This window comes from Meles meles, chromosome 3 (genome assembly GCF_922984935.1).
Source record: "Meles meles chromosome 3, mMelMel3.1 paternal haplotype, whole genome shotgun sequence".
Taxonomy (NCBI): Eukaryota; Metazoa; Chordata; class Mammalia; order Carnivora; family Mustelidae; genus Meles; species Meles meles.
Window position 1 is genome coordinate 123,665,427 of NC_060068.1, and position 16,682 is coordinate 123,682,108.

A 16,682-nucleotide genomic window follows, 5' to 3' on the forward strand; every position below is an offset into this window, starting at 1 on the left:
GACTGAGTGATGAAGAAATGTCTCTGAATGTACCAGGATGGTCTTTCCTGGCTTCTCAATTTTGCTCAGTCTTTCGTTGTTCGAAATCTGTTTCTTACAGACCCTGGAAATTGCAGGTGTGGGGGCCTGGGTAACAGCTGCCCTTGTCTCCTAGGCTTGGGAAGGACTCTCTGGAGTTTGTGTCCTGGGGCTGTGTGCTCAGACTTGACCATGTTTGGGCATGGAGGCCTGTCCCGGATGGGGACCAGAGGCCGCTTTCCCAGAGATGGGCTGGGAGCCCAAGCTTCCTGCTGCAGCTCAGGCAGCCTCTTTTGGGGTGGGGGCTGGGGGCCAGGCCAAAAGTCTCTGCCTGCTGAATACTCCAGGACTCCAGAAACTGTGAGTACTGCCTCCAGAGCACTTGGGGAGTGGTTTCTCCGGAGCCTGGGGCTAGAGGGGAGAGCTTGGGGGAGGGAGGTTGGCAGTGGGAACTCGCTTCCTAGGGAAGTCCATCACAACTGGGCTCCAGGGGCTCTGACGGTGGTGTTGCCCAACACTAGACCTGCTGGTGTTTGGGCCCGTGGTCTGGTAGCCTGCTCCATGGCTGGTTCACTCGAGTTGTTTAGCATCCTCGCACTCAGGTCCCAGCTTCCAGAGCAGCTGGAAGGAGGGCAGTAGCCCAGAGAGCAGGACCAGTCCTGGCTCTTGTCCCCAGGGGAGGGATGGGACAAAAGTAGGCTCAGCAAGAGAACTGGGGACTTCTGCTCCAAACCTTCAGGATTCCCTTTGTTAATAGCAGCCACTATTTATTGAGAGCTGGCATTGGGCCAGATACTGGGATCAATATGTGATATTTGGTATGTCACCTGATCTTTGTCAGAACTCTCTGGAGTCGGTGCTATTATTCTCATTTAACAGCCACTTGGTTGCTACGTGGCAAAGTCAGGATTTGATCCCGGATCTGCTGATCTCAGAATCCTCCCTGCCCCACATTCCACCAAACCCTTGAACACTGTGCTCTGTGCCCTATCCTTCTAAGGAAAAGAATGTCAACCAAAATGCCAGGTGCTATTTTCTTTCACCTTCCTCCATCTTTCCTAAATTCACCCCAGACGTTGAGTGACTCTTCTAAATGGAGGATAGGACCAAAAAGTTCAGAGATACTCAGCAACTCTCAAAAGTGAAAAGTTCTTCTTGGAGTCTAACTGAAATCCCTCCTATTAGAGCTACAATTCCTTTTTCCTGTCCAGGCCTCAGGGAAGATCAGCAGTGCCTCCCTTCCTCCTGCCGGAAGGCTCCCACTGTGGTTGTTAAATTCCATATCCACACCCATATCCTCACCCCCTTCTTTTATCCTGTGAGGTTTAAGGAGTGTTGACCATGACTCTGCAAAGCTACTCACTTGGTGTAGGGAACAATCTCATCAGAGCATTACAGACAGGTGGGATCTGAGCAACAGGCAGGGTTCAGACTTCTCTGTGACAGGAGAGCTGCTCTCCTCTCCTCTCCTCTCCTCTCCTCTCCTCTCCTCTCCTCTCCTCTCCTCTTTTCTCCTCTCTTCCTAGCATCTCAGACCTGTCACACAGCACCCCTGCCTTCCCAGTATCCGGAGTGCCTGGGGCTGGGAGGACTGAGGGGCTGGAAAGTAGGGCACATGCCAAGGGCCGCTCCTCGAGGGCACCCTATGCTCCAGGAAAGAACCGGTTTTGTTTGGGGCACTCAGCACTCCTGGCCCTTCTCTGCTTGCTGCCCGCAGCCCAGGCAGCCTTGCCCCGGGATTATTTGTAAACTGTGAAATGCTCCATGTTTTTCTGAGACGAGTGTCCTGGAAGAAAGTGCTCAGATGTCCTACCGCTACTGTCCACTGCATTCATTTACCTCCTGTATGCCTTTTCTACTGTTGCTGTAACAGATCACCACAAACTTGGTGGCCTCAAACAATAGAAATCTCCCCTCACAGAGTTCTGGAAGCCAGCGAGGTGTCGGTAGGGCTGAAATCAAGGTGTTGGGTGGGCCCACTCCATCCGAGGCTGAGGGGACAATCCACTGTTCCTTGTCTCCTCTGGCTTCTGGTGGCTGCTCATACTTCCTGGCATGTGACCACACTACTCCAAGCTCTCCACCCTGGTCCTATCATCTTCTCTTCTGTGTCTCGTCTCCCTTCGCCTCGTTCCTGTACAGACCCTTGATTACGTTTAGGGTCTACGTGGATAATCCAGGATAATCTCCCCATCCCAGGGTCCTTAAATTAAGGTCTTTGCCATGTAAAGTACTGCTCACAGATTCCAGGGCTGAGAATATGGACCTCTTGGGGTCATTATTGAACCTGTCACACATTGTTTGGCCTTGGACAAGTCTCTCTACCTCTCTGAGTCACAGATGCTTCACCTGTAGAATGGGGATGATAACACTTGCCTCTCAGTTGGTGGGAGGTTTATGTGTGGTCAAAAAGACCTCAGGAGTTGCAAAGCTCCATAACAAACTAGAAGTGATGCACCGTCCCCTCTTACCTGTCCCATCTTCTGTGGGTTACTCGTTGCCTGTGCTGATCTCATGTCTGTTTGCCTCTGTGGCTCTAGAAATGACTAGTGCCTGCAGTGGACATGGGAAAGAAGCTGGTGATGGCCCAGAAGCGGGGAGAGACTCGAGCCCTTTGCCTGGGTGTGGCCATGGTGGTGTGTGCGGTCATCGCCTACTATATCCTGGGCACGACCATGCTGCCCCTCTACCAGAAAAGGTATGCAACTCTCCTGACCTGCCCCATCTGCCAACTGCTCTCTGATGGAGCTGGTCGACCAGGAAACCCATCCTTCTTCCTACCTCTCTCTCCCCATTGACTTCACATCAGGCAGGAAGGGCTGGACAATCATTCTGAAGGGTGAAGGGTTTGAGTTCAGGGAGGATAGGTCTGACCGGACCCTGCTCATCTGGGGTTCTGGGACATGGGGGTAGCAGACATAGGAGACCCTTCTCATAAGAAGCAGCAAAAGATCAGAGCAAACCCTCCAGGGTGAGTTTGATCCCAGGAGAAATCAGAGGTTATAGATTTTCACAGCTTGTCCGCACAGTTTGATTCCCCTTCTGAAACCTCCCGGCCAAGTGGGCGTCTAGCCTCCTGTCGAATATCTCAAGGGACGGGGAGCTCAGGACCTCACTGTATATACCATTTCATTTTGGGGCTTTTATGAGAAGTAGGAAATGTCTACACTGAGCCAAAATCTGCTTCCATGGAGCTCTGCTCTGGAATCTCAGAGAATGTTCCTTGCTTCCTGACATGTCAACCACTTGGACTTTTAAAGGCAAAGCTGTGAAGTTCCTCATCTGTTCTCTGTTTGGAACAAACACACTCCGTTCTCTCAACCTGTTTTTTTGAGGATAAGTCTCCGACCCTCGCCTCTGGGCATGTTCCAGCTGCTGATAGCCCCTCCATCTGGCAACTTGTGTCCTGCCAGATAAATGCGAGATGAGTCACAATTGATTCGCTGATGTGTTGATGAGCCTGTTAGCCTATCCTGGGCCTGCTTCTTTGTCACTTTTTATAACCCTGGACTGATTCCAGGTTGGAATCTTCCCCAAAGGAGGCACTGTTCAGAACTGCTGTGTGCCTGTGACCCGTTATCTCCAGGTTCAGCCCGTCCCCACTCACTTCCCTACCCTGGCACAAATCAAGCCCCTTCTGTATCACTTCTTTTTGGGGGTGGGGGGGAAGGCACAGATCCTGAAGCTAATCAGACCTGCTCTCTGGTGCTGTGTGGCCTCAAAAAAGTCCCTTGATCTCTCTGAGCTTTTCTTCCTACCCCCTACAAGGTGAGGCTGATGTGGCCAATGGGTCTCGGGGTCTGGCTGATTATCAGAATCAAGGCAGGGAGCTTTTAAAACCATATCAGGGCCTGAGCCTCTCCCACCTTAGAAATTCTGATTATCTTGTTCTGGGGTGTGGCTGGGACATGGGAATCGTCTCAAAAGTTCCCTAGGATTTTGGGTCAGCAGCCAGGGTAAGAATCACTTACGTAGATGATGTCTAAGAGGCTAATAAGGTTCTTTTCTTGGGCCCAACCACTCTGGAGTCACACTCCTTTAGTGCTGGATGCTTACGGCAAGATGAGGGTCCCAAGCCCCAGGTCTCTCTAAAGGGGTTGAAACCCGATGCTCTGTGCCACCCAGGTTCTGACATATGTATGTGTCTTCATGGTCTCCCCAGCGTGTGGACCCAGAAATCCACGTGCCATCTGATTGAGACCAGCATCAGGGAGCAGGAGGAGCTAGAGGGCAAGAAGGTGCCCCAGTACCCATGCCTGTGGGTCAACGTGTCAGCTGTGGGCCGGTGGGCTGTGCTGTACCACACAGAGGACACTCGGGACCAGAACCAGCAGGTACTGACTGGGAGAGGGGGGATGGGCAGGTATCCTCTTGCCCCTGGCAGGTGTGTGGGCCTCTTCCTAACTGAATCCCCATCCCCGCTCTGGGGAGTGGAGGCTGAGAGCGCTGAGCCTGCTTGACAAGGGTCCACAACTGCTATGAGGTCCAGCCTCACTTAGCTCCTCTGGGCTGGACTCAGACTTAGCTCCTCTGGGCTGGAGTCAGGCAGACCTGGGTTTGAGTCCCCACTCTGCCACCAACTGCTGTATGACCCGGGCCCCGCCTGGGCTGAAGTCCGGCCATGAAGTCAGAGGCTGTGTGGTGTGCCGGGCTCGGTGTCTGTGGATGGCAGGCACTTCTATAAGGTAAGTCAAGTGAGACGCCAGAGCCAGAGCTGACCCCATGGAGAAGACCCCCTGAGACCGGCCCCACTCTGTGAAACCAGAGGCTCAGGGCTGCAGCAGACTCTGGAGGCCAGTGCTTGGGAGACCTTCCCATCACTGCCTCTCCACACCGCCCCTCAGCCCCTCATCCTATCCTTTCTTCCGGAAAACACAAGTTGGCCATATCCATTCCCTCACCCCTCATTCATCCAGGAGTCCCTGAGCATGTCCTGCGATAGGAGCTCTGGACTCAGGAGGAGAGAGCGCCTATGGGAAACAACACCTAGTGGGGTGGGGTCCATGCGACAGAGCAGAACAGAGGAAATTATGAGGTTAAAGGCGGGAGTGACTCTTGGTCAAAAAAGCCTTTGGGTCAGGCTTGAAAATCACGCAGGTGTTAGACACACAGAAACAGGTGAGGGGCGGGCAGAGACCATGGCGTGGCGGGAGGAAGGGCCTAGAAGAGATGGACCTGGAAGGGGTGCTGCAGTCACTAATGCAGGGGGCAGTGGGGCGGGGATGGGGGTGGGGAGTGCACAGGTGGGCTCTACATGACCCAATGATGGAAGCAGAAAGCTTTTTGTTTGTGGTAGGTTTCTGTTTGTTTTTTTGAGAGAAGCAAATCTTTAATGAAGAATGCTACAAGTTATGGATAATAATTAGTTCCCATGTTTAAAAAAAAGATTATAGCAAACACTTTATTGATTTTTTTTCTTCTTCCTCAAATGAGTCTTTAAGTATGTCTGAGTGAGACAGCAGACACAGTGCAGTAGGACAGGAGACATGTGTGTTGAATTCCAGGTCAAGACACGACACTGCGCTGTCAGGGAAGCCGGAGAAGGAAGCCAGACCGTAGAGCATGGAGTTAGGCATTTGTGTTCAATCGGGATTTTTTCCAAGCCTTAAAAGTGAAGCATAAGGAAGGGAAATGGGGCAAGGCCTAAGCTCATCTACAATCACTGTTTTACCCCAAACTGCACTGGTTCAACCTCGTGAGAAGTGGGGGTGGTCTGCCTGAACAGCCAGCAAATAGTAGAGCCAACGCCAAGGCAGGCAGTGCTCTCTGTCCCAGCCAGGCAGGGCTCTCACCAGCCTGGGCTCTGAACACTCGAAGCTCCTCTGCGTTCGTTTCAGAAGGTCAGAGCTTTATCTGGAACAGGTTCGCTCCAAAGAATGCTCATGATGCTGAGTTTCGCAGGGAGTAGAGTCGTAAGTGGCTCCTAACCGATCCATTTCCTGCAGCATTTCCCAGGGGAAGGTTCTACTGGTTCCCAGGAATTTAAATCCAAGTAGACCGTAAAGAAGGGAAATGCTAATGATATTCTGGCACTGTACGAGCTGCGTGCCCGTCCTCTCTGCAAGGACTACTGAATTATGGCATTAAAATGTGATTGGGCAAGCTGGCCCTGCTCGACTCTGGCTACGCACCGGAACCAGCGGCGGACTCAACAAAGCTGGCTTTCTACACCAGACCACCTGACGCAGAATCTCTGGACTCTCCCAGGGTTTCTGAGGTTTAGAACTACTTTTGTGAGCAACCAGGAGTGTTTAAAGGGTCTGTGGGCCTAGAGCGTGATCAGAGTGGTACAGAGGAGTGTGAGGTTCAGTGGCTGGGCAGAGAGGCTGGGGCCACGGCCAACAGCCAGGCTGGAGATGGGCCTGTCGTCGGGATAGATGCTGACGGTCAGAGTTAGGTAGCTAATGGGAAGGGCAGGGTGCCGAGGGTGCCCATTGAGATTACTGATGGTGCTGGGAGGTCATGGAGAAGTGGGTTTGGACAGTGCAAGGTGACTGACCCATTCCAGCAACACTAGCATGACTCAGCCCCACCAGATGAGAAAAGAGCCCCCAAGTCCCCCCAAATCAGCTTCTACCAGGACCCCTGCTTCTTTGGCGTTCGGTGGTCACTGATCTATCCCGAGGAGTAAGAAGTATGATCACCAGGAGTGATCACTGGTGTGCTAGGGATTGGGGGCGGGCTGGCTTGCAGACTGCCTGCCTGACCCTGAGTTTGCCAGCCTCTCCCTACTCCACTGCTCCCTGGGTCCGTTTCTGTGGCACACCTTCCAGTCCCATCTCTATGCCCAGTCATCCGGGCAACTACCCTCACAAATCTATTTTACAAGACTCAGAGAAGTGGTGGCACCCACCAAGTCTCACAACTTGGACCTGGTGGCTGAATCCGGGTCGGTCTGGCTCCACACCCACATGTTTGCTCAGTGGGGTAAGTTACCCAGTGTCAGAGTCAGAGACGTTGGAGAGATAGGTGAGGTCCCCTCAGTGCAGAACTCTGAGTTCAGCTGCTCCTGGGACCCTGCTGTATCCCACAACTCTGAAGGTCAGATTCCTTGGAGGCAGGTCTCCCCAGCCTCAGATGCTCCCTGGCTGGTGGGGGGACGGCTCTGGACGCTGCTCCCCCACTTCCCAGGCTGTCAGGACCGTGATGCAACCATCTTCCATACTGTCAGATGGTGCTGTCTGGGCAGGCAGCTTTGGGGACAGGGTCTCATTCAAATCCAGGGAGTAACCAAGGCCTAGGGAGGAGCCAGCTCAACACTTGGACTTTGATCTCGGACAGGATGGTCCCAGGCCAGCAGTCTCAGACTATTGTGCATGAAGGAGTCCCTTGTTTGCGGGGCTCCACCCCCAGAAATTCAGAGTGAGTAGGAACTTGTGCTCTGGCCAGCCCTCCAGCTAGTCTGCTGCAGGTGCTGTGGGGGAACCCCTCGTAGAAACTTCCAGAACCTCACATAAACAACCTTCAGACCTCCTGGCACAGAACCGAGATGAAACCAGGGTCTCCCCTCTGTGCCTCCTCTGCAGAGCTTTCCAGCAGGAAGGACCTCACCTGACGGAGCCAGAGGCTCCTAATAACAACAGCGGGTGTCAGGATAAGTGCTTTCTATGCTCCGCCTATACAAGCTCCTTCAAATGTATTCTCTCCTTCCTTCAAATCCCAGTGTCAGATACTGGCTTGCCAATATCTTCTGTCTGGCTCACACAGAGCTAGACCTCAAAGGGTTTGAAATTCACATTTTTGCCAATATTTTAAAATTGTGAGAGTTCACATTAGAATTTGGCTTTCTGGTTTTTCTTGAAATGTCGGAGGCCCAGCTACCATAGGTCCCCTGGATCTCATGGCATCCAGCGTCCCGATAAAGTGACGATTGTCAGTCTGGATGCTTCCAGCTCTCCCCATTTCACCAGTCCCCCTCTCCCACCCCTGTGCCTGACTGTCCTCCGTGGCACAAGGCGAGTGTTGGCTGGCTCTTGTTATCTTCTTTCCTGACCCACTTCACCTGGGGATGTTATGTGCACATGCCCTGGGGGAAATTGAGTGTATGACCTCTGCCCCGCATCCGAATACAGAGCCCAGTGTGTCTGTGTCACTCTTGCGTTAGTTAAGTTTGAAGTCCTTCTTTAATAACGTCCTTTGAAACACACACTGCTCTTAACCCCTTCAAGAGACAAGATAACAAGGCTGAGAAAGGTAAGCAATTTGCCTCAGGTCCCACAGCCAATGGAAACAGAGCCACAACTCCAGCGGGGCCCCTGCCTCCTGGTGAGGAGCTCCTGGGCCACCGCCCTCACACATGACACTGCGAAGGAACCCTCTAGAACCACGCAGTGCACAGCCTGACAAGTTTTCAACAGACCTCACTCCCAGCCGGGTACCCAACTCCAAAGCCAACACTTTCCTTTCCTTCATGCCAGCCCCTCCTCTCTCTCAGAGAAACCAGGATTTCCAACCTCATGGGTGCTCTCGCCTCCCCCCCGCAGTGCTCCTACATCCCAGGCAGCCTGGAGAACTATCAAGCGGCCCGGGCCGATGTGGAGAAGGTCAGGGCCACATTCCATGAGAAACGGATTTTCTACTGCTTCTCAGCCACTCGGGAGAACGAGACCACTGTCCTGTACCAGCGTCTCTATGGGCCCCGGACCCTGCTCTTCTCTCTCTTCTGGCCTACCTTCCTGCTGACTGGAGGTCTCCTCATTATCGCCATGGTGAAGATCAACCAGTCCCTCTCCATCCTGGCAGCTCAGAAGTAGGCCTCTCCATGTCCCAGAGCTGTCTCGGCCGCTAGAGACTGCGGGGGCCCCCAGGCTGCTCCCTACTTGGGTACCCCTGCCCCTCCCCATGCCTTCTCACTCCATCCCATAGCGACCTCCGCTATCTGGATGGGCTTTGGGAAGTCCCTTTGTCATGTCATTCCTGATTAAGAATGTACACCACTTCTTGGTGCTTCAGAGAGCTCAAGGCCAGCTGGTAACAGCGTTCCATTACCTGTCCCTGCTCAGCTGACTGAAACCCACTTCCCGCCACACCACCCACCAGCCCACAGATGCCAATGACGCTCATCTCCATGCCTGTATTCTCGCGGTCGGCTCAAAGGCCTACCTTTGCCATCCTTGGCAGACCTCACTTTCTTCTTTGAATCCCATCATGAAAACCGCAGCAGCTCCCAGGTATAGAGAACATTTAGAATTGGCTTGTAGGATGCTAGGTGCTATGTACGTTTTTATTCCAATATTATTAACAAATATAGGTACGAACTTCCAGTTTGTACCTATATTTGTTATAACCTTTACTTAGGTTGTAGGTTGTAAAATACCTAAGTATTTTAAGTAAGTAGGTTTACTTAGGTTACTTAGGTTGTAAAATACCTAAGTCCTGGGTGACTATAGTTTACCATACTGTACTGTATACTTGAATGTGGCTGAGAGAGGAAATCCTAAAAGTTCTCATCCCAAGAAAAAAAATTTGTAACTGTGTATGGTGACAGATGTTAACTAGACTTACTGTGATGATCATTTTGCAATATGTATATAAACATATCAAATTATTATGCTCTACACCTGAACCTAGTGTAATATCTCAACAAAAAATATATATATCACAAGAGGCTATAAGAAAATACACTAAAATATATCAAAATATTAGCAGTGGGATTGGGGATTGGGATGGTGGTTAATTTTAATTTTCTTTCTCATTCTTTTTATCTTTGGTACTTTTCTAAATTTTCAGCAGTAGGAAGGTGCGGTTTCATTGTTGTTTTTTTTTTTTTAATAAATATGCTTCTCTCCATTTTTTTTTTGAAGATTTTATTTATTTATTTGAGAGAGAGAGTGAGCACAAACTGGAGTGGGGGTAGAGGCAGAGGGAGAGGGAGAAGCACACACACTGCAGAGCAGTGAGGTTGACATGGGGCTCGATCCCAGGACCCTGGAATCATGACCTAGCCAAGGCAGATGCTTAACCGACTGAGCCACCCAGGCACCCCTCATTGGGTTTGTTTTTAATCATAAAAGCCACAATCGATATTATTTTGGAAGGATTTGGAAAGGTGAGCCTGGACTGGGGAGGGGTTGGGCTCTAATCAGAGGCAGGCTTTTGAGAACACACAATTTTAAGAACCCTCTGTGGAAGGAAGGGGACCACACAGACGGGGATTTATAACTTACAGTGCAGGTGAGTATATGATACTGGCTCTGCGAGGGAAGCCTGCCTCACACTTGAAAAGGGCGTAAGCAGAGCATGCCATCATCCCTACCATTACAACTCTAAGAAGTCTTCCTAGAGCAGTGGTTCTCAAAGTATGGTCCCTGGGGCAGCGACATCAGCATTCTCTGGAGTCATGACTCCAGCCCTTCTTAGTCAGAAACCCCTGGGGTGTGTGTGGTGGGGTGGGGTGGCAGATAGAGGAGGGGGACGGCACTCTATTTTAACAATAGCTTCATGGCTTCTGACGTGCCCTCAAGCATGAGAACCATGGGTATAGAGAACCAGTGACCTGTCACCAGGCTTTTCAGAACAGATAAATGACTACTCCACAGGGCAAGTCCTGAGCTGGATATGAAGTTAGGCTGGTATCTCTGAAGCTCCTTCTGGAGCTGTGATTCCAGCTGCTGCCCCTGGGTACAAATGCTGTCTCTGCCTCTGCCAGATTTCATCTCACTGATTCTCAGTTGTTTCATCTATTAAAAAAAAGTGACTCCTCCTTTTGGGTAGTGGGGAGGACCGAATAAAGGTTTGGCACATGGTAGGTGGCCAGAATGGAAGTAACTGAATACTCAGAAACTTCCAGAAGCAATGATACCAGAGAATGTTAGCCTGCGTTTATTGGTGTTTATGTATTACATGCTAGGCACGGTGTTAAGCCGTCTCCTTTGTGAAAATTCAGGGAGGTACCACTGAGCCTACGTCAGAGAGCAGGAGAAGCAACACAGGATAGTGGTTAAGTATGTGAACTTGAATGAGGATGGCCTGGCTTCAAATACCTGACCTTGCCATTCCCTAGCTGGGTGACTTGGGGCAAATAACCTCTCTGTGCCTCAATTTCCTAATTTGCAAAATAGGAACTAACAATATCTCCCTTTTAGGGTTGTTGGCATTAAATTGGTTATTTTATAAGCTTCCTAGAATAGTAACTGACACATGGTACGTGCCATATGATATTATGAAAAACTGAAGCTCTGAGAGGTCATTGGCCAAGGTCATCCATATAGCAGTGAGGAGCTCAGAATCAAGCCCTGAGCTGTGTGATTCCAGAGCCGACTGTCAACCACGGTACTTGAGCAGACTCAGCTAGAGGGCTGAGGACCCTACTCTCCCCAGAGCCCCAGGAGCCAGGTAAGGAAACTTGTTGGGTTCCTGGAACCCAATGGTGCCCTCATACAAATCAGGGATATGAGGGGAGGACATCTATAATCTGCCTGAACATCTCTTACTTCCAACCAGGGAGCCCTGTTCCCTCTGCCTTCCAGGTTCTTACTTGGGGACCTTACTTCCAAAGGGAGACAGTACCTCATTCCCCAGAGTTTCTCCCTTTTGGGGTCAGGGAAGTCTCAAGAGTTTTCCAAGTCTTTTTTTTTTTTTTAAATTTTTCAAAGATTTTATTTATTTGACAGAGAGAGAGATCACAAGTAGGCATAGAGGCAGGCGGAGAGAAAGGGGAAGCAGGCTCTCTGCTCAGCAGGGACTCGATCCCAGGACCCTGAGACCATGGCCTGAGCCAAAGGCAGAGGCTTAAACCACCTAGCCGCCCAGTCGCCCCCAGTCTTCTGAGTCTAAAGGAAACCTCAGTAGTGACATTGTACTAGGGTAATGGTACTAACCATTAGACATTACCTTTGGCGGAAATTAAGCAAAGGGTACAACGGGATCTCTCTATATTTTTTCTTACAACTCCATGGGAATCTGCAAGTACCTCAAAAATGTAAGCTAATTTAAATAATAAGAAGAAAAAAGTCCCTACTATAAGTCTCACTGAAAGGGACTTCTTGGCATATGGTTTCCATATACCTACATCTGGGCCTAAAATACACAGAAACTCAGAATATTCAAATAGCCCCTGCTAGGGGAATGGCCGTGTGGTTCTAGAAAAATGCCCAGCCCCACTGGCCTATGCATTATTGATGATGACCTTCATGGGCTTGGGACAAATGTCCTCCTCCTGGCAATAAGACTGGCCTCTATCTGCCTGTGGCTCACAGAACTCCAAGGACAGGATGAGCATGAAATAATGAGCATTTAAGCATGAGAGAAGTTAGACACCGAGGAAAAATGTTTTTGAAATAATGGCCGCCCAGGAGCAGAAAGCCCTCATTAGTTCCTAATAAATCATTGCTAACGAGCATCTCATGTTTCCACCATTTTTGCTTTTCATCTCCTGGTGACTCACACCTGGAGAGATGCACCTGGCTTGCTCTCCGGTGTCCCTCCCCTGGAACTCAGCGCACACTGCGGGGCTCGAAGACAGGAGATGGGGAGGGTAGAGATGAATCAGACCCAGTGCCGGCCTTCAAGGAGCTTTCCGTTCTTGCCACTCTTCCCATCCCGTCCCACACCATTGTCAAGGGGCCTCCTTCTTCACAGTGAAGAGCCTAACTTACACAAATTCAGAACGGCGCCATATGAAATATTAATAAAACCTTTTAGTGACGTCTTGAAATGATTCCAGCCTCACCCCATCAACAATTTATCCAAAATTTCTCCTAATTTTAAAACTCCTTTCTCTAGGGAGTGGACTGTAAACTGCATTCATTCTATTGCTAATTGACAAGACAAGCTGGTGCCTAAAAATAATCTCCTCTTTTGAATTAGAGTTGCATTTAGGGAATTTTGAATTATGTGAAATATTGGGGAATATACTGTTTGGACAAAGGGTGCCTACCCTGAACCCCATCAGGGGCTGCCTTTTCACTTGGCGGGGAAAGGGAAAGGTGGAAGCAAGATCAGCAGGACAGGGAGAAATCACCCCAGTCCAGCCAAGAGGTTCTCAGAGAGGAAGTTTGCAAGGTCAGAACTGTTCAGAATAATATCAAGATGCTCAACTTCTTTCTAGATTTCCACAACCTCTCTTCCCACTCATATAAAGCAGATGATCCTCCGTCAACTTCCTGAATGGTCTGAGAGATGGGGAAGGGCTGGATATAGCTGTAAAAGCCTACAACTTCCAGCGGACTGGGGGACAGCGTGGGAGGTTCGTCCAAAGGCTCGCACCTCCTCCCTCAGTTGCAGCGTCTTTAATCTCCCATAATCTTCATCCTCCCGCACTGAGCTCCCTCTTTTCTGATATCCATAAATTAAATACAGCGGCTTCCTAAATACAGGCAACTTCAAGACGTGCCTTCTCTCCCCACTCCCAGGGAGACGGTCGTGAGGGTTTGAGCCCTCCTGTGTCAATTCCGGAGCCCCTACTAGTTGGCTTCTCTTTGATTCCTCCTATTCCGGCACGAACTCCTGTTTTCTGAAGGTCAGTGGTTCTTTAAGATCCTCTCGTGCTGGGTGCTGGGCAGGGATGGGGGTGGAGGTTGGGGGGGTGGGGGCTCCCTCAGGGAAATCCAGGTGACTCTGGATTTCAGCTCAGGTCCTGATCCGGGGCCCTGGGATGGAGCCCTGTGTCTGGCTCTGTGCTCAGCAGGGAGTCGGCCCGAGGATTCTCTCTGCCTCTGCCTCTCCCCTGCACGCCTACTCTCTAAGATACATAAATCTTTTTTTTTTTTTTTAAGATCTTCTAATGCTTCCTCACTTTCTAATCTGGTGCTTGGATCCTCCTTACAACAGTTGTCTTTAGTGACAATCTACATTAACATCCTTTTGATGAGTTACTCATTGTATTGGGAGGCAGCCACTTCCTTCGGGGGTATGTGTAGCAAAGGCCTCCCTGTATGAGAACATGTCACCCCTACTAGTGGGAAGAGCTGACACGTGTTGAGCGCTTTCGGCCAGGCTCTGGGCTGCACTTCCGTGTGCACAGCTCATTTCACCCTAACAATACCCGTTAGGTTATTATTGCTGTCTTCACAGCCTAAATGAGGCAACTGAGGCACAGAGGAGGGACTTCACTTGCCGCAGATCGGAAGTTAGTCAAATGCAGAGCTGGGATTCTGACCTGGACAGCATGGCTTCCGACCTTTCTCTCAAAGTTCTGTGATTTCTGCTCCACAGTCTCTGCTCTGTATCCAAAATGGAAAATGCCGAGCAGAGAGCACAGCCAGGACTGGGACTCTATTGGATGCTTCCAGATACCTTCCCACAGAGCCCCTGGGCTTTCTGCTGGCTCCCCGGAACCACATCTCTGAAAAGTGAACAAAGGGAGGCGAAGGTCCAAACATATGTATCCAAGAAAGCCCTGCCAAGGTTCACACGTGGGCACTACTAAGACGGACAGGGGCCCAGCAGTCAATACAAAACTTGACTCCATCCCTGCCCAGCTCCCAGCCCATCAAACATGGGGCAGGAACCAGGCACGCCCGGGCTACAGCTGTCCCTGAATTGGTCACTCTATTAAGAAGCAGAATGGAAGAGAGGCTGGTCTGACATGACTCCTTCTCAAGGACCCCATGCTTCTCCCAGTGATCCCTGTTTTCTTTTCCACTTGTTCCCAAACCATTGGTCTAATAGTCCACTCGACCACTCTAGAATTTATCCAGGAGGTGACAGGCATGCTTATTTATGTATAACTTTACAGTCTTGTCTTACTATCATTCATAAAGATCAGACCATGTGACTCTTCTTGGTATGTAAGTAATTTTTCTGTGACTCTGTTGGCCACTCAGGTAATCATACTCTTAGAAACGTCTTATAGACAGGTGTATTTAAAGACTGTTTGATATGCTCTCCATTGAAATTCCCTGATCCAAAGTCAGAACTTCTTTGAGCTGGAGCTGCCCTGGTCCTCTGAGTTCCTGACCTCACGTGAGCCTCTTAGCCATCCTGGGTCATCACTCCCAGTCCTCAGATCCCACTCCTGGTGGGGGGGATGGGAACAAACTCAAACAGAGGAGTGTGCTGCTTGGCTCTCCATCAGGTTACGTGCCGCGAGCAGACTCAGACCTCAGCTAGTTTCACCCTCAGAACATGTTCTAAAAGCTTTTTCCTTATTCTTGCATTTTTGGGAAGTAAGTATTCGCTTCGTGTGACTTTATTCTCATGGCTCTGAGTTGCATGTTTTATTTGGTTTTGGAGAGGGAACCTGTAGGGAAGAAATCTCAGAAAAGTGAGATGCTGGAATCTCGCTGGCCTGGGACCTCGGGCTGTTTCTTTAATCTCCCCGAGTCTCAGTTTCCTCAATTGGAAAACAAGCCTGACATCGTTCATTTTACAGATTATTTGTGACAGACACATAAAAGATGTCCCTCGGATGCTCACTTTCTCTTTGAGCAAACATGGCTCTTTCCTCTGATTATACAGATTCTTCTCTGTGTAAGCCCAGAGAACTTTCTACTGTTCCCTTTCCTTATAGCAACTTCCCACTTCTCTTTCTCATGAGTACCGCTGAGGACCACCTTGCTTCTCTGTCTCTCCCAATCCATTTCTAGGTCTACTCCATCTTCTTTTTTTTTTTAAGATTTTATTTATTTATTTGACAGATAGAGATCACAAGTAGGGAGAGAGGCAGGCAGAGAGAGAGAGGAGGAAGCAGGCTCCCTGCCAAGCAGAGAGCCCGATGTGGGGCTTGATCCCAGGACCCTGGGATCATGACCTGAGCGAAAGGCAGAGGCTTTAACCCACTGAGCCACCCAGGCGCCCCTAGGTCTACTCCATCTTAAACATTCCAGGCGCAACAAACTCCCTGTCTCTTGAATATACTTGTATAAACCTAGTTCCTGAGGAAAAGCAATGCCTACATACAGGGGCCACATCTCTAGGGGGCCACATCTCTGCCTGGCTGAACCAACCAGGGGCCATGGACAGTTTCCATGAAAGTCCTCTTCTTGGGAGAACCATCATCACTGACAAGAGATCTGGCTGGAATAATCCTCCAAGTGTGAGGCAGGCAAATCCCTTGGCCCAGAAATCAGGCTTAATTGGAAATTAAATTGCATTTCCATGCCAGTTACAGGACGCCTATATCCACAGCTAATTTATCAAGGTGATGCCTCGTCTCCAGGAAGCCCAGAGGAACAGAGCGGCTGCATCAGCAAAATTACAACTCGTATCAGATGAGAAGGACTTTCTTAAAAGTGCACCCTGAGCCCTTGGAGTTCCACATCTGGGGTTTTGTGCGCGGATTGGCTGCCTCCTTGATGCAGGATGCTGTGCCAAGACTTGGAGGTGCGGATGCCAGTGGGAACTGTACTGTGTTCTGGCAGCTCCGGGCCAGAGGCAGGGAAAGAATCACATAAGCAAAAGATTTCCAAGCCCCAGCAGTTAACCAAGGGCCGAGTTGCCTTGGGAGGTAGAAGGTGTCACGGATAACATCGCTGTTCAGAATCTGATTTCTATATTTAACACTAGTACTAAGAGTTCACTTTGCTCAAGGGTGTGCCAGACTCTTCACCAAGCCCTTTGCACACATTTATTTCATTCTCCAGGCAACTGTAGGACAGAAATACACTATGATTTTCATTATCCTCCTTTTACCAACAAAAAAACCTGAGACCTAGAAAGTAAGCAACTTGCTTCAGGTCACTGCTGCCTTGTTAGCAGAACTGGCATTTAAACTCAGGTTATTG

At 50.0% G+C, this 16,682-nt stretch overlaps 2 protein-coding genes across 3 annotated transcripts in view; one reads left to right on the top strand and one right to left on the bottom strand.

Annotated features, from left to right (window-relative positions):
• Nucleotides 1-16,682, bottom strand: part of KCNIP1 (potassium voltage-gated channel interacting protein 1) — a 340,350-nt gene that overhangs the window by 309,950 nt on the left and 13,718 nt on the right. The gene's annotated exons all lie outside the window — the stretch shown is intronic.
• KCNMB1 (potassium calcium-activated channel subfamily M regulatory beta subunit 1) lies at nucleotides 21-9,807 on the top strand. Of its 2 annotated transcripts, XR_006817767.1 has the most exons (5): nucleotides 21-378; nucleotides 2,559-2,716; nucleotides 4,181-4,352; nucleotides 8,502-9,281; nucleotides 9,375-9,807. XR_006817767.1 is itself a non-coding variant. In XM_046000397.1 (4 exons), exons 2-4 carry the CDS (start codon nucleotides 2,583-2,585, stop codon nucleotides 8,769-8,771), a joined length of 576 nt encoding a protein of 191 aa, XP_045856353.1. In that variant the 5' UTR covers nucleotides 21-378; nucleotides 2,559-2,582; the 3' UTR covers nucleotides 8,772-9,807. The 2 variants fall into 2 exon arrangements, 1 of the variants encoding a protein (XP_045856353.1); XM_046000397.1 differs by having other exon boundaries at nucleotides 8,502-9,807.